Raw genomic sequence first — 26,384 nt, 5'->3', positions numbered from 1 at the left:
GTGCATGGCCATTAAAAATGTAAAACTTTTAGACATTTTAACGGCACAGTTTAACAAAATGTCAATGATTCAAATGGAAATGCCAATTAAAGTCATAGTGTTTGTGACACAGTTGCAGAGCCCTGAAGCCCCCGCCCCCGAATGGCTCACTGTTTATTGAGAGTATAGGTCCCCAAAACATGTTCATATTTTTTTTGCTGAAAATACAACTCAGATTATGCATTCAAGCTTGAACATGCATCCAATGCGCCCTGTCTGAAAACGGCTGTGTCAGTGGGAGGAGCCACCCTCCCAAGGCCCCTAGTTCTGTGAACCAATGGGGTTTGAGCTTAACTGAACCAAATTTAAGGTGATAAGTTCTCTTGCTGAATCTTCACTCATTATCTACAAGAATTCATTTAAAAGTTTGTTCCGACTTGCACGGTCCACGGAGGATATCGCGGGGCTTCGGAATTAGTTAATTTAATTACGGAAATGTGGGAAAATAACATTAAATATCTACGGTTTTGTTGGGAGAAATGCAGAGAGGATGCGCTGTAGCCTACAGTACAGTCCTATCATACACACACACACACACACACACACACACACACACACACACACACACACACACACACACACACACACACACACACACACACACACACACACACACACACACACACACACACACACACACACACTTTAAATACTTTTAAAATTTACATTTCATCCTCGTCTGCAGTTTTGTCACAGACAGTAAGTTTTAAAGGATTTGTGGTGGTCCCTGCGAGCCAACAGAGCACTTCCCATGATTAGCTCTTAGCTTCGAGGGTCTGGTCGCACTCCAGGTGTGGGTGGAATTACTGTCAGATGGAGGGCGGTTCTAATTCTACTGAAGTGACGTATATTACTGCGAAGACGTATATTAGTACAGCAAAGCTGAATGGCTGGTTTTGGGAAATGTTTTCCGAAATAGACAGCTCACAAAAAAACGGAGTTGTCTTATTTCTCAGTTTGTGTGCTAGTAGGCCCATCAGAGACCCAAAAAGTGAGTTTTGCGTAATAGGTCTCCTTTAATGTTACACATGTAGCGTGCGCAAATTGCCCCAAATTCGACACTGCACATTCTCGGGTCCCCAGCAATATACCAGCCAAGTGTGCAGCAGATTGGATGAACGGTTGTCAAGATAATCGAAAGACAGACAGACATTCCTGCCTTTATAATTAGAGACAACCATCCAGCTCTGCTAACCCCCCTCTTCGCCCTTGAAACGCCTACCTCACAGAGGAACATGAACATTCCCATGTGGAGCTGCAGGAGCCTGGTGACACTGAGTGCCCGCCGCTCCGTGCTGCCCAGGGGGTCGAACAGCAGCTCCCGGCTCAGAGCGCCCTTCCTCTCCAGTGTCCACACGTCAATCTCCTCCTGGCAATACGCAAACGTGCAGTTCTCCCCGTACTGACACTCCTGGCGCTCCTGCACCTCTGCGAGGGGGCAGAGGAACAAAGTCATGGTATGAGACCCTCATGGTGCAATTGTGGACCGAGGAAATATCACAGTTTAGATGACTATCAACCGATAATTTGTTATGCCAACATTTAAATGGACATTACGAAATCAAGCTAATGTTAGCTAGTTTTGTTTAGTTTTACCTAGTCTGATCTAAAAAGGTTCAAGTTGCTTTTGGCCGTATCACATCTGGCCGCTATCTCATTGGTTGATCCTTGAAAGGTTGGCCCGAAATGTATGTCAAAATAATTTGAACTTTGAGCGCAGTGGCAATTCCGAGACGGTCAACCATGGCCAAGGTCAGCAGTTGGGTGAAACCGCTCTCCCCATAGAAAAGAGGCTCAACCAGAGCAAAGCGATAAGGCCCTTCAGATACTACAAGCCCAGACTCAGTGAGTGGCTTATGTCAAACCAGCGTTCATGAATCAAATTAGAACAATCTACGCAAATACAGGTCTGAGAAAGCAGAGTTCCTGATGTGATTCTGGGTGATTTTCCACTTGTTGACAAGTTTTTTGGAAATCTCAGAGCAAGTCCCAGATGGGAGGCAAATCATAGTGCACTCCCGTGAACAATGAGCACATGGTGTGAACTGCTCATCCGACGCTGGCCAGATATCAAGAAGGTTTAATATCTGGTCGTGTCGGGCTCGACTCGGGAGTAACACAACCAGCTATGGCCATGAGAGCAGACACGGAGTGCGGGGGAAGGGAGGAGTTATGAAGGAGAGATGGGGAGACAGGAGTGCACCCGAGCAGCAGCAAGAAACGCATGTTTTTTTTACAGTGATCAAGAATATCAAGAAATCAAGAAATAATCCTGTCCTGCGCATGGTATCGCATAATTTCGAGTGTCCATTCTTGCTAGGCTTGGGCGATATCCACGATTTTATATTGTGATGGAGTCCCATCAAAATATTGTGATGGATATTATCCTCGTTGTTGAGGGGGGGTCACAATGACTGCAAAAGTGTTCCCATTACGCACAGCGTTTTTTTGGTTTCATTCAATTACAACAAATACATCTACAATAAAAACACTCTGTATTGTTTTCTTTGGAGAGATTGAACATTTAATACCCCATCAGAGAGAAGTCGCAAGTTGCGCGTGGGAACGGGAAAGGATCTCCCGCTCACCAGTCAGTGTGCATTACAATAACAGGATAAAACAGACAGAAGCTTACAAAATGCACAGGGAAAACATTTCAATCGGGAATTAGAAATCAATTACATTTTTATATCTGTGAATCGTCCTTGTCCGGACACGTACACGCCTCTCCATGCCCCAATGGAGGAGAGCTGTGCCCCATTCCTCCAAATATAATAACTAAAAACAGTGTGGGGACGGGGCACGGGACATGACTCGTAGACTCGTTAAGATTATTTTCTGCGTCTAAACGCATGGAGAGGGGTGATAGGGGAGAGAGTCACGAAGAAATTGTTCATTGCATACGCGGACTCAAATAAAATATCTGACATCTAAAATAAAAACACACTGTTGCATCACTATCGCGCGCATTGTTGGTGCCATTGGAGCTGCAACTGAAACACCATCCACCTGCTTCCTCGCTGCTGCGTGCATACGTCCACATACTGTACATCCTCACTGTGCGCTCAAGTGAATAAGCTCCGTCTGTTGCTACCCATGGTTCTCACTGAAGGGCGATATTTCGATACTGTGATAATATCAATATAATATCGATATTATCGAATATCGACCCAAGCCTACTTCTCATGTGTGAAGTTTGGAGACCCACAGACTCGTGGGGGATTCCTCCCGGTGAAAAATCTTGTAATGTGTGACACCCTGTCACCAATCAGTCTGGTAGTGTGAAACTACAATATCAAGATTCCCGATCACAAGACAGAAAGTTGTGTAGTGTGAACAGTACAGCGATCTGATGACTTTGAAAGTCGTGTAAGTGTGCTCTGGCATAAGTCATCAACTTGAAGTTCGAATCTTTTTTTCTGTTCAACTACAATTCTGTTTAATACAGCTCATGATTTACTTTATTATACATATACAAGGGAGGAAGATACGCAGAACAGAAGGCATTGGAGGCAGATGATCCGCTGTGGCGACCCCTAACGGGAGCAGCCGCAAGAGGAAGAAGAAGATACATATAGACAGTAAAAAAGGTTTCCTCGTATTTAATGTTTAACTAACTGTACACTGAATACATTTTAGAATTGATTTTCATCGGTATACAGTAATTCAAATGGTGGTTAAAGAGTAAATAACAGTGATTACCGATTACAAAAATCATATAAATAGAGTAAAACTAGAGTTACCATGTAGCAGTAACGTAATGCCTCCAGCTATGGCTGACGCCAGCACAGAGGCATAAAAAATATCCAAATTAAAGAAAAATACAAATTAATAACTAAACTCAAGTACTTTCAGCCCTTTTAAGGGCCTTGTGATCCTTGCAAAAGGCTTCCATGCAAGACTTGGCAGTTCGGGTAAAGCTTTAAAAAAAATAAAACAAAATAAAGTATATATATGCGCAGCAATTTATTGGCCGTACATCGGTATCGGCGACCCATTTTAGCATTTTTAAATTTATTTTACTTGTCCGAGAGATAGACGCCATTCGCGATTGATTTTAGAAGAAGTGGACATGGCTCTCTGCAGCACTCCAAGCTGCGTTCAGGGGAACTCAGAAAACATCGGTACGACATCGGCCATAAGAAAAATTGTTATTTTAAACATCGGTATCTACCCAGAATGTCACAACATGTGCATCCATAATATTTTCAAACAAATCGTCAACATTTTAACACTTCAGTCACTGAATTAATTCAGTCCAACTCACCTTTGCAGAGCACGAAGGCCCCCAGGAAGTTGTTTCGCGCCGGCCGTGGACGAACTCTCTTCCAGGTGGGGTCTTCTGAGGTTTTGAGCCGACATAGCAGCACGTCTCTCTTGCAGCGGTGGGCTGCCTCTGGCTGATATTGGTAGTCCATCACCCGTTGACCTGCGATGATGGGAGGGAAGACGGGACAGACAATGAGGAAAGGAAAGTCCGGCACGCATCACAAATCAATGTCATCAAATATATCTTACAAGCCTCTGGTTATATTGATCGATTGATTAAATCTGGGACAAATATGGACCACCCATGAGCTGTACCCACCTATGCGGCTGTAGCAGGCGTGGCAGGCCTGGCGGAATTCGTGCGTGGCTGCCAGAGGGTTCCTGGAGAGCAGCGACAGGTTCGTCCCGCCTGAACTATTCTGAGAAAAACATAAAAACAAAGGGAAATAAGTACCGCTCACATTATCTCTGTTCCATAACTGAATTCCAATGAGCATGGCACTGCTGGAGATAGGAGAAAGTAGCAACATAAACACATTTAACCAAATAATAGTTTCCCCCACTTAAAAAATATTTGTGTATTGTTTGTTTATGTTTGTGTGTGTATTGGACATTTATATAATTTTATTTCATTCTAATAGCTATGTATTATAAGTGATTTTTCATGTGTGGTAAATAACTATTAGTACTAGCCAGCCAGCCAGCTAGGTCTGAACAGCAAGATGAGGTGCAAGAGCAGGTAGAAGCAGGATAGCCTGGACTGTAGACAGAGGTGACTGAACCTTATCCAGGAGATGGCCAGGGTTGAGTCATTCAAGATTCAAGATTTTTATTTGTCACATACATATACATACTTCCATACATATATGCAGTGAAATGTAATGCAACGCACCCGGTGATAGCACACAATAAGTCCTAGGAAAAAGTACAAAAATAAAATAAAAAAAAAGTAGAAAATTCCTTGGTCCATGGTCCAAATTCCATGGTCACAACATGAGGTCTGTATTTATGGAACAAGGATATCCTGATTAATCATAAATATTAAATCCAAATTAACTTTCCCTTTACTAGTAGACATGCTGCTGATAAACACAGAACCAGCAGATTTCTGTCTGCTGCAGGGTGGAAGTGGATGGGCCACATCAGAAGGCGATAAGACTTGAGACTAAAATGTTTTACAGGGCAAACAAAATTAGGAGGGTCACATGCTCTGGATGTGACATCTGCTCTGATTAGAAAAGGAAATTTAACATGGTCACAAGTACAACTATTTATTTTCTGTTTTAAAGCCACTTTGTAGCATTTTAATTACAGCACTTAATGTTATTTCAGTGGCACTTTAAAGCTCATTCAGTTGTTTACAAATCCTTCAATAAATATTCAAAATGTTCACATTTTTGATGTTTGTCACGCATTTCATTTTTTTTTTTACATCTCAATACATTGTAGTGGTCTAAATGTGGTGGGATAAATGTATGAAGAAGTCACATGCAGTTGACTGTGGCAGTAAAGTCAGACCGACCGCAGTCGCTGTCACGCAAAGTTACCACCTGAGCCTTATTTTGAGCCAGGAAAACCCTGCAAGCTCCAGTTGGAGGTAACTAATCTACGTGAAAAACAACAACATACAAAACATGAGAACATATAAAGTCTTACCATGCTTTGCTCTTAATGTTATTACCAAGATGAGATGTTTCTGGATCGTATTTAACAAATATGTTATAGGATGATTGTTTTATTCTGTCTTGTATTAATTTTAGGGCTGTAAATTGATAAAAAGATTTAATCGCACATTTTATATCTGTTCAAAATATACCATAAGGGATGTTTTTCAAGAGTTTAATACTCTTATCAACATATGAATGAGAGAGAGAGAGAGAGAGAGAGAGAGAGAGAGAGAGAGAGAGAGAGAGAGAGAGAGAGAGAGAGAGAGAGAGAGAGAGAGAGAGAGAGAGAGAGAGAGAGAGAGAGAGAGAGAGAGAGAGAGAGAGAGAGAGAGAGAGAGAGAGAGAGAGAGAGAGAGAGAGAGAGAGAGAGAGAGAGAGAGAGAGCCTCCCAGCTCAGACGTGTTACATGAAGGCTGTGGGGGTCCTCCAGGAGTGAATAAACCCAGCAAGACATCCTCTCATCTGTGAGTCCTAAATAATATAAATTGCCACCACAGAAATTTCCGGGTTTCAACGGATTTTCCAGTAACTTTACCAATCAACTTGCCCCAATTTTTTATTTCTGGTTTTAAAGAATCATTCACTTCTGGTTTACTACCTCCAACAATGTGACAGGCAGTTATATCCCTTATCCTTAAAAAAAACAAAAAAAAACACAAAAGCCCTTTAGAATGCATCTTATTTCGATCCATTTCCCTCCTGATTGTGGATAGTAAACTCCTCGCCAAGATGTTAGCTCGCCGACTAGAAACTGTATTACCCTCTATTGTATCCGATAAAAACGGATTTATTACAATCGCCATTCGTTTTTCAACTTACTTAATATATAATGTTCAGTATGATCTCACTCAACCCGACACCCAAGAGGTATTAACACTTTGCTCTTTTTTATACTCTAAAACGATTTGGATTTAGTTCAAAATTAACATCTGGGATTAGGGTTGTCTATTCTTCTCCTATGGTAGCTCTTCATACAAATAGCATTCTTTCTTCCCAACTTTATCATGGCACCAGGCAGGAATTACGCATAATTACATAAAATATCTTTATAAAGCCAACTTTCCACTAGTTTGAAGCAAGACATTGAAGACATTAGCTCTATCATTTGGAGCCATAATTAATACTGTTAAAATTAACATTTTGCAAATTATTTATTTTCATGTCTCCCCATCCTTTTGACAAACTCCTATTTTTATTTCATTGACAAAATGATATCCTCATTAATTTGGAATAAGTAAAAAAAACAAACATAAAGGCATACTCAGGGCTTAAATTAGAAAATTCCTGTGCTTTGGCTTGTTTTTAACTTTAATCTTTTATTCTCTGATTAATGTTTTTGAGTTTCATTATTGGTTAAATCTTTTACTTTCTAATGCGCTGTTGTACAGCACTTTGAGTTGCATTTAATGTTGGAAAGGTGCTATATAAATACATTTTTACTTACTTACCTGAAAAGGTAGCGCTTAATAAAAAAATAAAAATAAAAAAAAAAAAAAAAGGAAAGACACGTGGCTCTTGTTCTAGGCATTTGGTTGCCCTGGGCAAACGGAGCGGCACAGCAGAGCCGCTGTGCACACATCGCAGGTGAGCGGAGGTTCGTGGTTCATGAGAAATTCCTCATGAATATATCTTGCCTAGACAATCCGCTACCTTGACACTCATTAAATCCATGGGGCAGGTGCTTGGGCACCATTCTGTGCCAGTTTTCCTGTGTTTTTACTTTAGATTTTTTTTTTTTTGTTTGTTTACTGCTTGTATCATACAAAACTTTAAAACACAAATGAGTTAAGGGACGGTCCTGTTCCGTCCCATTCTGAAAAAAACCCTGTGTGTCCCAAGCCATGTCACGTCTCCCGGTTAATTTCGGTTGCTATGGGACTTAATTTAGTAAAACACTGTGTTTTTATGTAGACACTTTACTTGTAAATAATAAATCCTGCACTTTGAAACGGGAACATCGTATTTGCCACATTACATTACATGCACACTCGCGAGCCTGCGTCCGTGTGTCATTGGGGGGCAGCGATCTTTAGAATTTTAAGAAAAAGTGCGCTCCGATTCAATAAAATATGATATCTTTTATGACATGCCCACTTAATTCGTCCACTTGAGAGGGCAGAACAGAGACCGGCAGCTTGTGTGAAGTTCTTACCAGTACACGCTCCAACAGAGTAGTTAACGTAATGGCTATGAGCTGGATGATCCGTCTCTTACGGGTCCAAAGCATTAATTTCATGTATGCAATTGTATTGAAATATTTACTTTAAATTGATTCCACTACAAAAAAATAAAATTATTTATAATGATTTAATGTGACTGGACTCAAAGTTACTTATTGAGGAAGTGTTTTTCTTTACAAATCAAGTCTCGATGGGGTTAGTGCTGAAAAAAATACATCTGTTTAAATCGAAAAGAAAAGTGTGTATTGAGATACAGACTTCTCTACAACAACGACTGTACCTCACTTAATTCTGAATTGATTTTCATGAAATGTTTATAAAGGTGAGAAATTGAACACGATACTGGTTACTGTTACTGGAATTAAATTCAATTACTGGGGCAGAATAATGATATTTTTTCCACTCACTACCATGTTTAAAAGAAGAAGGTATCATGTGTGCCTCATATTGCACTTCGATTTAACAATTGAGTATTGAATATTTTATATATTTTAAGATTTTATTTAAACATTGGACACCTTGAATGTTGTTTTCTTTAAGAGCATGGGCAAAAGTTCCTTGCTCAAGTGTTTTACAGAATAAATGGAAAGCTAAGTTATATTTGTCTCCCTTTCTTTTTTTTGTTTTGCTGATCTTAAAAATGATATGATCAGTGAGTCAAAAGCAGTGAGTTTTGTGATCTGTTGTGATTCTAGAAGAAGATGTGGATATACAACTCATAGACAGAATTCATTCAACCTCATCCTGTTTAAGATATGGAATTATCCAGTTCAAAAGTATTCAATGGCTGCATTGATCTAAGGTGAAGTTGGCTTAATTTGTGGTAAATATTGACCCAATTTGTGATTGGTGCAAGCAGGCGCAATTCAGTCTCTCACATACAGTATGTTTTGGCTGTGTACAAAATTGAATGTTTTTTGGCAATCAATATTTTATGTTTTTCCTAGAAACACAAATAGAAGCTTCTCCTGTCGTTGCAATATTCAATGTGCTTCCACGGAACCTCCACACCACCCAGCATGCTAAAAAAAAAAAAAGATAAGCTTTGCAACCCTTTTAGCCAGCCAACTTATATTGCTTAAGTGGAAGGATAAGTTCCTCCAACTTTCAGTCTATGGATCAAAGATGTTATGCATTAAGTAACACTACTAACACAGCAAGAGAAAATTTGTTTCTCTATAGGAGACTGTGCCCTCAAGTTCTATACTATTTTGCAGCCTTTTATGACTTATGTAGACAAAATGGACGCTACTGATATTCTACGCCTTTCCCCTTTTTTGGTATTATTGTTGTTTTTTGTATTATTTATTTATTTTTCTCTTCTTTCTCTGTTTTTTTTTGTCTGGCATGGTATGTAAACCTGTATGTAAAACTGACTTTATTTTTGAATGCTGAAATTATGGCGAAATAGAAGTGGGGCTCTGTTGGAGCAGGGTTACGGGTAAGACTGTAGGTTGGAGGGGGGGGGGATATCTGTATATCTGAATTAATGTTTCTGCACTATTTGAACAAAAAATAAATACATACAATGGTAATGTAATAATGAATGTGTTTTGTTATAAGATAATGTACAAAGAGGTGTCTTGATATAGGAAAACAATGGATGACTCCACTACAACACGATAAACCTGGGTTAACATTTTGCACTTTCATTAATCAAATCACAAAAATGGCACACAAAAGCGATGGCGCCTCTTGCCAGGCAGTTTAACTAACTACTACCAGTCACTTGAATTGATCCACAAAAAATGCAAAGATTTTAAATCCAACACAAATCTCCCTCCCTTAAATTGGGAATCGGTACGATTATCAATTAAAATCCCATGATATTATTGATTTTTTTGTTGGCACTTGACTTAAAGTGTAACATACACAATTTTACAGATTAGTATTTGAATACATGTGCCTGCGTGCGCACTACTCACTGTGTGTATGCTGTTGTGGTTGCGTATCCCAGGGATGAAGCTGTGCGACACTCGTCCACCTGGAGATCAGATTTCCAAGTCAGACACAGTACGGCATGGATCTCTTGATCCGTGGACAGACGATTTTGCAAACACAAATTAGGCCTAGTCTTAGATTCGAATCAGACTAACGGCCTTTCTTAGTCATGGTTTAAATTAGTCTGACTTGCCCTACTATTTCTGATTTCTAGAGGGAACATTAGAAGGAAGATTAGATCTAGGCCTAAGTGAAAGCTCAAATTAAACCTCGCCAGAGAAAGGTTTACCTTTGGATGAATGAATGTGGGCCTCCAGGTCGACCTTGACAATAGAAGAAGTTGATTATCTGGATTAACCCTGGACTGGTGTTACAGGGGCATACACCGATTACATTACTTGCCCACTGCCCCCACTGTCGGTTTTCCATTTTTTTTTTTTTTTTAAATAGAAATAAAACCCATTTTGTTTATTTCCGCGTATCAGTGCCCATGTTCAAAACAAACAAAAAAAAACAACAACACTTTAGTAGACACCATTGGAGTTACAGCACTTTCTGAACGGCACGGGGGAAGCGAGGAGGTACGAAACAAGTGTGATGATAAAAGAATAAAATATATTAAACTAAATTATTTCTCACACACACACACACACACACACACACACACACACACACACACACACACACACACACACACACACACACACACACACACACACACACACACACACACACACACACACACACACACACACACACACACACACACACACCCCTTACTAGTACCGGGTTGGACCCCCTTTTGCCTTCAGAACTGCCTTAATTCTTGGTCAATAAGGTGTTGGAAACATTCCTCAGAAATTTTGGTCCATGTTGACATGATAGCATCACGCAGTTGCTGCAGATTTTTCGGCTGCACATCAATGATGCCAATCTCCCGTTCCACCACATCCCAAAGGTGCTCTATTGGATTGAGATCTAGTGACTGTGGAGGCCATTGAAGTACAGTGAACTCATTGTCATGTTCAAGAACCAGTTTGAGAGGATTTGAGCTTTGTGACATGGTGCATTATCCTGCTGGAAGTAGCCATCAGAAGATGGGTCCACTGTGCTCATAAAGGGATGGACATGGTCAGCAACAATACTCAGGTATGCTGTAGCTCAACTGGTACTAAGGGGCCCTAAGGGGCTCATCTGGTACTAAGGGACCCAAAGTGTGCCAAGAAAATATCCCCACACCATTACACCACCACCACCAGCCTGAACCCTTGATACCATGCAGAATGGATCCATGCCTTCAAGTTGTTTACACCAAATTCTAACTCTACCATCTGAATGTCGCAGCTGAAATCAAGACTCATCAGACCAGGCAACATTTTTCCAATCTTCTATTGTCCATTTTTGGTGAGCCTGTGCCAATTGTAGCCTCAGTTTCCTGTTCTTGGCACCCAGTGTGGTCTTCTGGTGCAGTAGCCCATCTGCTTCAAGGTTCGACGTGTTGTGCGTTCAGAGATGGTATTCTGCATAGCTTGGTTGTAACAAGTGGTTATTTGAGTTACTGTTGCCTTTCTATCGTCTTGAACCAGTCTGCCCATTCTCCTCTGACATCAACAAGGCATTTTCGTCCTCAAAACTGCTGCTCACTGAAAATGTTCTCTTTTGCAGACCATTCTCTGTAAACCCTAGAGATGATTGAGTGTGAAAATCCCAGTAGGTCAGCAGTTTCTGAAATACTCAGACCAGCCTTGCTGTTCTCTAACAAGGAGCTGAACGGCCAAATTCACAACAGGTGTTTGATCGATGAATCAACCAATACATTTCCTGGTTCAATTAGAATTGGTATTTAAACAGTCCTCTTCATCATGCTGTTCACATTTTGACATCATGAGACCAAGACGACACCTAACAACTGATCAACAGTACCTCGCCATTGTGAGGCTTCAAACAGGATGTTCTCAGAGGGAAGTGGCCACTGAGCTTAGAGTGTCACAGAGTGTCATCAGCAGGTTGCAACAGAGATACAGAGAGACTGGAAGAGTCACAGAAAGGCATAGAAGTGGACGTCCTTTGGCCACATCCCACACTGATGACCGCTTCATTGTGAACAGGTCCCTGTGGAACCGGATGATGAATGCCACTCAACTCCAGGCACATTTAAGGGAGATGAGAAGCACCCAAGTGTCACGTCAAACCATTCAAAACCGTTGACATCAGCGTGGTCTGCATGCTAGATGACCTGAAAGGGTACCTGACCACACCACCAGGCACAGGCATCATCGTCTTGCATGGGCCAGGGCACATTGACGCTGGACGAGGGACCAGTGGGCCTCAGTGCTATTCTCTGATGAAAGTCGATTCACGTTGAGCAGAAATGATGGCCGCCAACGATGTTGGAGACGTCAAGGAGAGCGCTAAGCATCAGTCACTGTTGTCACCAGACGAGCCTTTGGTGGTGGTGGTGTTACAGTGTGGGCAGGTGTGTCTAGTCAATACAGAACTGCCCTACACTTTGTGAATGGTACAGTGACGAGCCCATACTACCTGAATAACATCATTAATCCAGTCATTGTGCCCCTGCATGAACAACACAGGCCTCATTTCATCTTCATGGAGGACAATGCTCCAGCTCATCGAGGTGGCATCATTAGGGAACGGCTGCTGGAGACTGGGGCACCTCAAATGGAGTGGCCTGGACTTTCTCCAGAGGTGAATCCCATAGAAAATGGGATCAGCTGAGTCGCCGTGTAGAGGCTCGTAACTCTGTACCCCAAAACCTCAATGACCTGAGGACCGCCCTTCAAGAAGAGTGGGGGGCCAGGCCTCAGCAGACAATAAGTCGACTTGTGAACAGCATGAGACGTCGTTGTCAAGCTGTAATTGAGTCGGGTCGGCCATAATCTTTCCAGCTTGCCTCGGGGTCCTGGAGGCGTACAGTTCCTTGAAGGAAGGAAGGTTGCAGCCAATCACCTTCTCAGCCGAACGAATTGGCTGCTGCAGTATTCTCTTGTCTTTGGCAGTGGCAGCAGCGTACCAGATAGTGACAGAGGAGGTGAGGAGAAGAAACGCAGCCTTGAGGGAAACCGGTGCTGATGGTCCAAGAATCAGAAACATGTTTTCCCATCTTCACCTGCTGCCCCCTGTCAGACAGGATGTCTGTGACCCACCTGCAGGTGGAGCACATTCAGCTGGGAGAGCTTGTCCTGCAGCAGAGCCGGGATGATGGTATTAAAGATGGAGCTAAAATCCACAAACAGGATCCTGACATAGGTTCCTGAGGAGTCCAGGCGTTGGATGAAGTGGAGGGCCTGTTGGCTCTGTAGACAAACTGCAGGTGGTCCAGGAGTAGGTCATTGATGAAGGGGTGTCACGATTCCCCAAATTCACGATTCGACTCCCGATTCTAAGGTCGCAATTAGATATAAACATAGATTTTTTTCCAGCACTGATGGCTATGCAATTGTTTCACTTGTTTCTCAATAAGTAACTTTAATTTAATACAACGGTTAAACGGTTAAGAGCTTTAGCAAAACTAGACTTTCGAATAATAAACAATAAGTTACATAACACACTACTTTGTAATTACTCACCAAAATAAGCGCAGAAAAACAGATGCTAATTTTACCAGAGGGTAATGCTGCTAGAAAAAGGCAAACTACTACCTGCAGCTCTGATCAGAGCAGTCTTCTCTCCAAGTAAATAATAACTCTAGATGTATTTAATTTACTCCGTTTTCTTGCTGCCGCTCCGCTGCAGAGCAGATCGCAGACCGCACCTGAAAAAACTCCACCCGCGTCCGTGGGCCGTGGTTTTAAACCTCTATACCAGAGGACATTCCCTTGGTGATGGTCGGGTTTATTTCCCACTTTCATCACCCTATCTGTGGAATTATTGGACATTCTTCATTCATTCAAAGGCGCACTTTCCCTTGTTCACACAGTTAAACGTCGGAGGAGAGGGAGACGCGCTGGTGCATTGTGCGTCTCTGCAGATTTCGCACACCGTTACCGGGAATGTTTCTCTCTAATGTGCATTCACTGTGCAACAAACTGGATGAACTTCTATTGAAATGGTTATATTTTTTGTAATACTCATATTCAGTTTGAATTTGTTCTGCAGCCCTCGTGTACAGTGGGGGGAGTTGTAGTCTGTGTTGAGGGATGCGACGCAGCGGACCCCTCCAAGGAGCTGACCACAGCGCTCCCAACTCCGAAACAAATTTCATGAAAGTCGGTTCAGAGCTGAGCGAGCCGCAGTCGACACCACCCTGCGCACGCTACATTTGTTTACCACCCTAATATGACCACCACTTGACCACCCTAATATGGTGACCATGTCGGACAATATTACCCACAAACATACTGTGAGAATCACGATTTTGCTTGTGATCTAAAAGTTCAAAATCTAACGCTCATTTCGATTGATTTTCGATTTCAAATCAGAATTGGAATCGTGACACTCCTGATAAGAATTTTTACAAGTTACCTGGTGCTGCAACTCCGATGCAATCACTGCCATGTTCAAATCCTCCATGCAATTAATAACTAAATAAAAAAAAACTTGGCTTGATATAAAAGTTGTTCTTTTTCTAAGCCGACTTCTACAAGGTCTGGCACCCGCATTGAGTTTTGCGTAGCAGACATGCGCAGTAGAGTGGACAGACAATGAGCGTCATCGACTCCAAAATGTCCGGTGGTATTGTCATGAATTTATCCAGTGGGAAAAATTCCTCACCATGGCATCCCTACACCAAGACCAGACAGAAGTAGGGCTGAACAAATTTTTTTTTTTTTCCTTTTTTAAGTTCCTTATCTTCTGTTTTATTCACTAAACACAAGCAATAAATCATTTTATAGCACTAGTACTTAACCTTTCCCAGCTCAGAAGCCATATTCAACGTTTTTGCACGGCAGGAACCTTTTCATAGTTCTAAAAACTTTTGGAGGAACCGTCCCCTTTTTTTTGTGTGTCTGCACTGCAGGAAATAGGAACGATTATAGATATAAGAACTCAGTTTTTAGCTCCTACTCCAGGGCAGGGACCACAGTAAATCCACAGTCTCTCGGACCGAGTCTGCCCAGTAGAGCTGAAACCCTGTTGGATGACAACCAGAAAAAAAGCCCTTGATGGTATTTAGTTATTGGGGGACCTCCCCAGTTCCTAGTTCCCCCAAGGGAGCTCCCAAGACTGTTCAGTGCGAAAACACATTAACAAAAAATACTCCTGCAAGTCCAAATTTCTGAAAGGCCCCTTTCATCTAGTCATTGATTGTGATTGACATTGACGACAGACGATTATTTTTCATCTGCCAGGAAAAATCTGAGCATTGAAATGGTCTTTTTTAAAAACACAACTGAAATAAGGCACTGCCCCGTTCAGTTCCAAAAACAAAATTGCATGTCCCCACTGTCGAGACAGTGGAGACGCACGTCTCCCCATTGCTTTCAGTTGCTTTGGGACTTAATTAAGTAAAGACTGGATGTTTTGGTTTAAATACTTTACTTTTAAATAAAACTTTAAAGAGCTGGAATTGTATAACATAAAAAAAACAAAAAAAAAAACCCATGTATTTGATTACTTTTTTTAATAATTGCAGCCTTTGCAATTTGAAAACTGAGTTCTATTACATTGCGATGTCGGTTTGAATTTGATTTACTCGTTCAGCCGTAGACAGAAGGAACTGACTAGTTTTCATCACCTTTGTCTCGGACTTCCTAATTTAGAACTAATTGACCATAACTTAAGCAACGTCTCTGAAAGACATTTTTATATTCTGGGTTACTTTAAATAGGATTGGCTTAGTCCTGATATCAACAAAGCAGGTCTATGAAATCGCCACCATAATGTATTAGATGAGGTTTTGGGAGAGCGGATCTGACTTACCGGGCAGAGTGTACTCAGACAGGGATTCCAGCCCGCCAGCCCCAGATCCACCATTTCCCACTGCTGCCTTCCCCTCCTCATCCACCGTGGAGTAGGCTCCCAGTGCGTCCCGCGCCTGGGTGGAGCCCTGGTCCATCTGGGCCAGCGAGGCGTAGGGCTCCATGGAGGGCATTTGGCTGACGGAGGAGCTGAAGAAGGCGGGGGGAAGTTGGGGCGACGGGGCCGGCAAGCCGGGGGAGTATGGCGGCCGGAGACCCACCGCTGTGTTGGGGAGGTTGGTGGGGATGGCGCCCTGGACAGGACTCTGTTCGGACGGACAGAAAGAAGGACATGTTAGTAATAGGGCTGTGCGCTATGATGATATAAACTGATCAGCCACAACTTCAAAAACCACTGAGGGGTGAAGTGAATAACACTGATATGTTGTTACAATGGCACCCGTCAAGGGGTGGGATATATTAGGCAGCAAGTGAACAGTCAGTTCTTGAAGTTGATGTGTTGAAAGCAGGAAAATGGGCAAGCGTGAGGATCTGTGCGACGTTGACAAGGGCGAAATTGTGATGACTAGATGACTGGGTCAGAGTATCTCCAAAACGGTAGGTCTTGTGGGGTGTTCCTGGTATGGAGTGGTTGGTACCGACCAAAAGTGGTCCAAGGAAGGACAACCGGTGAACCGGAGACAGGGTGATGGCCGCCCAAGGCTCACTGATGCGTGTGGGGAGCGAAGGCTAGACCGTCTGGTCCGATCCCACAGAAGAGCTACTGTAGCACAAACTGCAAAAAAACAACAACAAAAAAAACAAAAAAAACGCTGGCTCTGATAGAAAGGTGTCAGAACACACAGTGCATTGCAGATTGCTGCGTAGCCGCAGACTGCTCATAGTGCCCATGCTGAGCCCTGCCCACCACCGAAAGCACCTACAATAGGAGTGCCAGAACTGCACCATGGAGCAATGGAAGAAAGTGGCCGGGTGTGAAGAATCATCTTTTCTTTTACATCATGTGGATGGCTGGGTGGGTGTGCATTGTTTACCTGGGAAAGAGATGGGACCAGGATGCACTATGGAAAGAAGGAAAGGAAGCAAAGGCACTGTGATGCTCTGGGAAATGTTCTACTTTGGGTCATTGGGAATGCCAACCTTTGGTCCTGGCATTCATGTGGATGTTACTTTGACATGTACCACCTAAATAAACAATGTTGCAGACCAAGTAGACCCCCCTCTAATGGCAACAGTATTCCCTTATGGCAGTGGCCTCTATCAGAAAGATAATATGCCCTGCCACACAACTGTGCCCTGCCACAAAATTGGTTAGGAATGGTTTGAGGAACATGACTTGAACTCCAAATTCCCCAGATCCGACCGAGCATCTGTGGGATGTGCTGGAACAACATCCCGATCCATGGAGGCCCCACCTCGCAACTTATAGGAGCTGTTTCGGTGGCACGAGGGGGACCTACACAATATTAGGCAGGTGGTTTTAATGTTGTGGCTGATCATGGTATATCCTACCAAGTAACAGACCTGCCAACCTTGGGAAAATATTTTTACCCACAATAGTGTAACAGGGAGACAGTCTCCACGGTGTTTAAGTTACTGCAGCTAAATGACCCAGCCATTAGTGGCGATAATGGTGCCGCCCCTTGCGGTCACCTGCGCTCCAGTTTTTGACATTTCACTGCATATATGTATGAAAGTATGTATATGTATGTGACGAATAAATCTCTTGAATCTTGACTCCATCAGTTTTTCACACCCCAGCCATCTTGTAACAAGGCTAATCACATTGAATGCAAGCTACTATGGCTAACTATATACAGTACACAAATTCATATCATTAGGATATACCACTTGAAATGCATCATCTCGTAAAGTTACCGTACATGTTTACCAACTAGAGATGCACCGATTGCAATTTAATAATAATAAAACATTCACTATTAAATAACTTTTACATTTTTACATTGTTGTCCGATCATTTTGATTTTTTATATCTGTCTTCCGAGAAATCAAAAATTTCTTTCTCATTGGGTACATATGCTGTACGTCAATGACAAATACATTGCGTGATCTTAGACACTCACGTGATACGACAGCTGCCCATACAGACTACTGCTGCAATTTTTAGTTATCACAATAGTGAGATTGATGATTTTGACACTGCGTTTTAATAATTGTTCATTATTGACTATGGAACAATTATAGAACATGAAACGGTCCCAGAGTTCCAATAAAAAAAACCAACATAAAATTGTCACTAAGTTTCGGCATAATGCAACCCGTAACTCACACTGAGTTTTAGTAGGACACAACATATAACCAACATGGAAATGTCCAGTTCAAACTTCAAATTAAAAACTCTCACTTTTAAGTGCAAATATACCTTTCTATTATATTTATATGGTACTTTCCATTCCAAAATAAATTGCAATCATTGCAAAAAAAAAAAAAAAAAAAAAGGCAGACTCTTCTCACTCTTGTTCACTGGAAGTGTCCTTCACTCACAGTATATTAAACCAACTGAATAAAATCAGACGAATTGTTTTACATCTTGTTTGAGTGACTTGTCAAGGACTTAATCTCAAAAAAAGCCTAACCTTTCATCACAAGTGGAACTTGTGTGCTCGGAACAACCAGAGAGCAACGCTCCGCTGTAGTAACAGCGATAAAAACGCAGTGTGCACAATTTTGGAATATTGTCAGGCAATAGATAAATAATTTATCTAATGTTCTTTGTTTACTTTGAACTACTGCCAGCCGACATTTTCTTTATTTTGCTCGTTTTTTGGACCGTCAGCTAAGTTACGTAGGTATCGGGTATATGACACCGATATGCCGCTGAAAACTGACCAATTCCGGGCACCGGCCAATCGATTGGTGCATCTCACGTTTTATATGTTAACATTAGGGTCACATTTTTGTGCTTGATTATTACTCCCCCCCTTCCCATTTTACCGCAGCAATGCAGTGTTACGGCATGGTAGATAATAACGTACTGCTGCGCTGCATATCAGTGGATGTTGAGCGAGGGACAGTAGAGGAGGTAGTATCAGGTCCAATCTAAGGAATGTAGTGTAGTTAAAATATCTAATCAAATAAATGTACGTATTGTTTTGTATTGATTAATTGTTTTTCGTAATTAAGTTACAATATTATGAACACACACACACACACACACACACACACACACACACACACACACACACACACACATACACACACACACACCATAGTTTCAGCTGGCATTTTGTACCGGCTTACTTACTTTGACCAAGAAATGCATGGTTGGTACACAAAATGTGTGCAGGTTGGCAGGTCTGCAGTAAGAACCCATTAGTAACATGACTCCTCCGCCTCACCTCACTGATCTTCTTGGGGATGCAGTCCAGCAGGCTGTCCAGCTCGTTGTTGATCACCGTGCTGCTGCATTCGTCCATGTGCTCCGACACAGGAACGGAGTAGGGCATGGGCGGCAGGCCCTGGCCGCCGGGGTTCTCCGACAGGTCGCCGCACGGGGTCACCACGGGTGTGGCCGGGTCGTCACTGACGGGAATTGGCGTGGCCAGCGGAGCTGGGATGCACTGGGCACTGGACAGGTCCGCTGTATCGGAGGAAAAAAGATAGCTTGTGATTGATCATCTCAAACAGTCATACTATGTCCCATATTACTGATATAGTACTTAATACCAGAAAATATACATTTGGGACAGGGCAGGGGAACCAGGTAGACCCTAAAATCTTATAACATCAAAAATGTTGACTATTTATGCAGAAGAAGTTGAGTAAATATGAAAGGTTTTTGAAAAACCGATCTGCCACAACATTAAAACCACTGACAGGCGAAGTGAATAACATTAATCATCCTATTCCAATTGCACTTGTCAGGGGTGGGATATATTAGGCAGCAAGAGTACAGTCAGTTTTTGAAGTTTATGTGTTGGAAACAGGAAAATGGCCAAGCGTAAGGATCTAAGCGACTTTGACAAGGGCTAAAATTGTGATGCCTAGAGGACTGGGTGAGAGCATCTCCAAAACCGCAGGTCTTGTGGAAAGCTCCCAGCAGCAGTGGTTAGTACCTACCAAAAGTGGTCCAAGGAAGGACTGCCAGTGAACCGGCGACAGGGTGATGGGCGCCCATGGGCTCATTGATGCACGTGGGGAGCAAAGTCCAGCCTGTCTCGTCCGATTTCACAGAAGAGCTACTGTAGCACTCGCTGAAAAGGTTAATGCTCACTATGATTAAAAAGGTTTCTGAACACACATCGCAACTTGCTGCGTATGGGGCTGCGTAGCTGCAGACCGGTCAGATCAAGAGTGCCAATGCTGAATCCTGTCCACCACCGAAAGCACCTACAATAGCCACATGAGCATCAGAACTGGACCAAGGAGCAATGGAAGAAGGTGGCCTGGTCTAATGAATCATGTTTTCTTCTACATCATGTGGATGGCTGAGGTTAGGGTCCGATCAAGCATCTGTGGGATGTGCTGGAACAACAAGCTTGATCCATGGGGCCCCACCTCGCAACTAACAGGACTAAAAGGATCTGCTGCTAACGTCTTGGTGCCAGATACCACAGGACACCTTCGGAGGTCTTATTGAGGCCATGCCACGACAGGTCAGAACGCTTTTGGCGGCACGAGGGGGAGCTACACAGTATAGGTGGTTATTAATGTTGGTTTTAATGTTGTGGCTGATCAGTGTATATGGACCAGACAAAATCTTTATGTTGAAATTAAGACCATGTGAATTCAAATGTATGACTATATGATGACTTTTAAGGCCCAATATTTGTAAAATCAAGTCATTTTAAGACTTGTTGTGAAGTGAACCTAGCGACCGCTAAAAGGAGGTTGAGCATTTTTCTATGTGGAATGAGTGTGAAGAGACATTTCATGGTGAGTGGTGTGTGCCCACGTTGGTGATCACACATGATTTTTGTCCAAGTGCCCTTTTAAGTGTAAATTTCGTTTCTAAAATAACCCTAACCCTGAAAAAGTATTTGACAAAAAGAATGTCTGGTGACGACCATGGAATCCATGTGTTGGGAGTAGCGAGTGCCATAGAAATACACTAACTGAAAAATGCAATAAAAAGTAAGAAACACTGGCGGGAGGCCTTAAAAGCAACACCGTACCTGTTCCCATGTCAGTTAAAGAGCCGTTGGAGGAAGTCTGGGGGGGGAGGAAGAAGAATCTCATATTAGGAATGCAAAGTCGTTCCACCTTGCATAGACAGACTCTGGTGGTAAACAACACCGACCTCTCCAGTGGGTGGGGGAACCTCGCCGTGGCCCTCCCCTCCGGCAGCCTCGACCTGGGGACTGATGTATGCCTTGCGAACCTTCAGGCCCAGTTTATTGGCCAGTTCCTGGGCCAGGTCGCTCACCTGCCGGTCCTGGAGGAGTTGGAGGAGGGGGGGAGAGAGAGAGACCAGAAAATAACTGGTAAAAAACTTTCCTGAATTGCAATTTTTTTGTCAAACTGTTAACATTCCACAATCACTATGTTCCCTTCAAATTGTTGTGGATATTTTAAGCCAATGTTAGAAACTTCACACTTAATATAATCTTAATTTACATAGATAGATAGATAGATAGATAGATAGATAGATAGATAGATAGATAATTATATTATACAGCAATATACAATAAACAGAATGATAAACAAGGAACATTAACCTAAAAAGTAAAAACTATAAAATCACCTCAAAATAAACTACAAAAAAATTGCAAATGTACATAAACCTAAACACTAACTACAAGATGGATAGATAACACACAGATATACACATTTGTCATGTACATTAACCAAATAAGATAATGAAATAAACCTAACAAACCAGAAAATCGAACCTAAAGATAAACAAAGAACAGTAAAAATGTGGCAATGTACAATAAACCTAATGCTAAATAGTAAATATACACCTTGAAATTTACAAAGAATTTGGTGCATTTTCATCAGTTGGGTTTGGGCTAATTCAATGTCTACCCAAATTTCTATGTTCCAATATTCATGACTTTTCTTCCACGGTGCATGTGTGTTACTTACTACCCTATTATAGGCTTATACTATGATAGTGCCGATTTGTATGACAATAAATCGGCAAATAAAATGTCATGATTGTGAGGGCCGCTTAAACAAAGGAACTTAACGTGGGAAACTCACGTGTGGGGCAGTGAGCAGGCACCGAGTTCCGCACTCGTAGGCCTCTCTGAGCCGACCCAGCTCCCGGAGGCAGAGCGCCCGGCGGTACAGAGCTCGGCGGCTACCCTCAGACACGCACAGCGCGTTGTCACAGTCCTGCACGCCATGCTCGTACTCCCTCTGTGACACACACAGAGAGAGAGAGCGAGAGCGAGAGCGAGAGCGAGCGAGAGAGAGCGAGAGAGAGAGAGAGAGAGCTTAGAGCTCAGTATCAAATTGCAAATATATTTAGGACTAAGGACAAAATTTCAGGTGAGTTGTCAATTCCACCTGATACAGAAAGAATAAATAGAAAAAGACTTTCATAACTAATATAAATATATTTTGCCCTTTAATATTGAAAAAATAAAAAATGTTACTAGTAACAGCAAGAAAAGGTACTAATGAATACTAGTACCAAAGACTGAATGAATACTACAAGATGAGTACTAGTACTAAATTAATATTGACTAGTAAAATTGAAATAGATACTAGAAACAATGTGAATAGATACTATACTACAGTGCTACCTTGATTTACGATGGCACTAACATAAGAGTTTTCCAAGTTACAAGCCGTCGTTCTGTCGTTTTTTTGTATTGATTTGCGAGCAAAAATTTGAGTTACGAGGAGCGAGCTTCAGGTACACCGCGGCTGGTGGGCGTGGCGAGCGAATCCGGCCAGCATCCCGCGTCTCACTCCTTCACTTCACGTGGTTACCTGAGCGTGGAAGCATCTCTTTTGTGTTTTGTGCTCGCGTTTTGTGCTTTTTGTGCAGTTATTTTGACAATTTTTTTCTTCGCACCATACGTCCGAAAAAAGTAAGTACTGAGTAGAAGAAGCGGCTGATGTCCATTGACTTAAAGTGCAAAATAATAGAAAAACATGAGCGAGGTGTGCATGTGATGGAATTGGCGAGGCAGTACGAGCGTAGTACTTCGATGACATGTACCATACTGAAGCAGAAGGAGACGATAAAGGGTATTACGCCAGCCAAGGGCGTTAAAATAATGTCTAAGCTGCGGACCGCTGTCCATGAAAAGATGGAGAATCTGCTATTGGTGTGGTTGACGGAGAAGCAGCTCGCAGGAGATAGCGTGACGGAGGGTATCATCTGCGAGAAGGCAAAAATGATCTACACATTCTCTTTTATTATGTTTGATTATGTTTTTATACAATATTTGTTATTTATAAATACATTTTTCTCATTTAAAAACACATAAAAAAAATTGGGGTGTTTTTTGGGGGGCTGGAATGGATTAATGGCATTTCAATTAATTTTAATGCGGAAAATTGATTTGCTATATAAGCAGATTGAATTACGAGCTCTGTCACGGAACGAATTAAACTCATAAGTCAAAGTACCACTGTATATCTCAAACATGGAGCCCTATAGCACACAATGACTAAATTGTCCAAAATGTTACTCACTGGTAGCAAATAAATAAGTACGAGTCCCTAATTCATTTAGACTAGTAAAACTAAAGAGTTACTATTAACTGTCTGAATAGCAAAAAGCCCTAGTAACTTTTAAAAATGACTAGTTTGTCTTATACAATATATAAAAACAAACAAAAATTTTTTTGAGTCATTTCACAGAGTTTGACGCGCTCTCACCGCGTGGTAGTGCGCTGCGGCCCTGTTGACGTAGAGGCTCTCCAGCAGCTCGGGGGGGATGACCAGGGCCTCCGCCTGGGCGTAGCGGGCCACGCTGACGCCCTCGCAGTAGTGCTGCACCGCCTGGTGCCACTCGCCGTCACGGAACGCCGTGTTGCCCTCATCCAGTAAGTTACACACCAACTGGGTCAAGAAAACCTGAGGGAGGGAGGCCAAGGTGAGAGAGAGAGAGTGTGTGTGTGTGTGTGTGTGTGTGTGTGTGTGTGTGTGTGTGTGTGTGTGTGTGTGTGTGTGTGTGTGTGAGATGAAAAAGGGATGATGGTGGAGATAAATGCCAATGCCACAGCTTGGATTTTATCATTGCAATGTTTTTTTAGTTTTTTTTATGAAGTTAACTGATGAGTTCCCATTACCTCATAACTCTCCGGTTCCGGGAAAGGCAATGAAGACCTGCGAAGACAGAATTACAAATCTAGAGCATCTTGTTTTCTTTACACACACACACACACACACACACACCCACACACACACACACACACACACACACACACACACACACACACACACACACACACACCATTTAAGGTACTAGTAATCAACCGCAGTGTTATCGCTTACTGGATAAAGCCCATTGCTTTCTGGATCTCTTCTCTTCGTTTTAGTCTTTCAGAATCCATGGCCTGAGGAGGGAGAAAAAAAGTTGTGCATTGGGCGCAACGACACACGCTTTGTTGGTTCAACAACTTTTTTATGTTTATCTAGGTTTAGGCAACGGATGTTCGCACATAACATTCCAGAGCAGGCCTCCAAATAAACTACCCAGACCCGGAGGAAAACTCATGATGACGATCAGCAATGATCTGAAGCTATAATGTTCCTAAATACATTGTCGTACATCACCTAAGATCTACCCCGAGCTTGACGAAAACGACAGATTTTCTGATTATTTTGCGGCTACCGAGTGGTTTTCCCAGTGTGTGTGTGTGTGTGTGTGTGTATGTGTGTGTGTGTTATGGTGAAATAATAACTCGTGTGTAAATGGGCTGACATGGTCATGATAGGCAATGCTAAGCTAGCTAATGCTATGTATGCATCTGTGTGTTGGTGCCTGTGGAGAAAAGGGTGTTGAGCTTGAAGGACTGTCTTACACGCGAAGAAGTGACCTTTCGGTTGGTACACGGATAGTGCCGTTGAATAAACTAAACAAGCTAAACTAGCGGTGCTAGCGCCAGGCAGTAGACGGAGCCCCTGCCCCGTAACTCACCGAGTAGTTTGCTTTTTCAAATGAAATATAACTTCACAGACAGACGGTGGTCGTGCTCGTCCCAACACTCAGCTATATATCAACCGCTGGTCGGGTGCATTACTGTAGCTTTGCTGTCCCTAACATGAATATTTGGCCGGAGCAGGATGCTGCAAGCGGACTCTCGTTAGCCGGCTAACTGCCTAGCTAGCGCGTCTCTTCAGCGAACTATCTCAACAAGTTTCGATGGAGTGTGTGGACACCGGGGGGCGCTAGAGCGCCCGCTCTGCATTTGTATGTTCAGAGAACGCGACCTGTCGCCCCCCTGGTGGTTGAGATGAGGAGCGTCGCGGGAACGAAGAAAACCGAAATACCAGAATATCCAATATATTTCATACATGTATGCATCTATATACATATATTGTATGTACATACAATATACGTATATTGTAAGTACATTGTATTTCATTCAGCCTGTGGACGGGTTTCCATTCCTTGGCCACGTGCAGCTGTAACACAGTCATCGAATTAATCGTTGCACTGGTCAGTGTCGCTCTGTAAGATAAGATATGATAACATACCATAACAAACAGTGGAGGGCAATACAATGAAATGAAGATCGAATGTACAGTATGTTTACATCTGTAAGTAACATATATTCTTTTATTTAGTAAAATGTAATTAATTATTCATAAACGTATTATCATTAGTTATTATTATTTCCCCCAAAGTTGATTGTTAGCAACTATTTCACTAAAAACATCCATGAGAAGTGAAATATTTAGTGGAGAATATGCGGGGAGCGGGTAACACGACAAAAGGTGCATTTTGAGGTTTATTTCATATTGTAAGATGTTTGGTTCAATTTTCACCGATTTAAAGGCCTGGGAGTGTTGCCCAAGTCCAGCACGTGTATAAAGATGTTCGAGGAAACGTCGGAAATGATTCGGAACATCAGCTGCGCAGTTCTGCACACGTTTTGCTCCATCTTTTTGCATTGCAATTATTTTCACTTGGGCTGCCAAACGATTTGAAATGTTATTTAAAAAAACAAAACCGCTATTTTATAAATGTACTCAAATTTAACCCTGAAGCAAATCTCTATCCCTCCCACCTATCGCCTTTCAGTAATGGATGTGAGTCATACAGCTGCACAAAATATATTGGTCATGATTTAAATTCCAAACTGGTTCACATGAATAGGTTTGTGTGCGTTGTGAACTCCACTCCGTCGGGTGGCGCCGACAGAACGTGGAAACGTCATCGGAACTTGTAAAATCCAAGTAGAAGGACGGGAGCCGTGACGTCACACCTTTCGGTCAACCGGCGCGCCAAGGCGTGACGTCATTTTCTTCCCGCCGCCCGC

General features: G+C 42.4%; 1 protein-coding gene across 1 annotated transcript in view; it reads right to left on the bottom strand.

Moving 5' to 3' along the window:
• zc3h7bb (zinc finger CCCH-type containing 7Bb) overlaps positions 1 to 24,452 on the bottom strand; it is a gene marked incomplete at both ends in the record, with an annotated part of 37,427 nt that extends 12,975 nt beyond the window's left edge. Inside the window, 12 exons of the mRNA XM_080020858.1 lie at positions 1,262 to 1,467; positions 4,307 to 4,468; positions 4,628 to 4,727; positions 10,081 to 10,139; positions 15,977 to 16,280; positions 19,335 to 19,576; positions 21,111 to 21,147; positions 21,236 to 21,370; positions 22,141 to 22,299; positions 23,776 to 23,973; positions 24,189 to 24,225; positions 24,394 to 24,452. Of these exons, the coding sequence (XP_079876984.1) occupies positions 1,262 to 1,467; positions 4,307 to 4,468; positions 4,628 to 4,727; positions 10,081 to 10,139; positions 15,977 to 16,280; positions 19,335 to 19,576; positions 21,111 to 21,147; positions 21,236 to 21,370; positions 22,141 to 22,299; positions 23,776 to 23,973; positions 24,189 to 24,225; positions 24,394 to 24,452 (1,698 nt within the window). The remainder of the gene's footprint in view (positions 1 to 1,261; positions 1,468 to 4,306; positions 4,469 to 4,627; positions 4,728 to 10,080; positions 10,140 to 15,976; positions 16,281 to 19,334; positions 19,577 to 21,110; positions 21,148 to 21,235; positions 21,371 to 22,140; positions 22,300 to 23,775; positions 23,974 to 24,188; positions 24,226 to 24,393) is intronic.
• Positions 24,453 to 26,384: the final 1,932 nt, after the last annotated feature.

Source organism: Zeus faber (genome assembly GCF_960531495.2).
Source record: "Zeus faber genome assembly, chromosome: 20".
Classification (NCBI taxonomy): Eukaryota; Metazoa; Chordata; class Actinopteri; order Zeiformes; family Zeidae; genus Zeus; species Zeus faber.
This window is presented reverse-complemented; position numbering and strand designations above follow the sequence as displayed.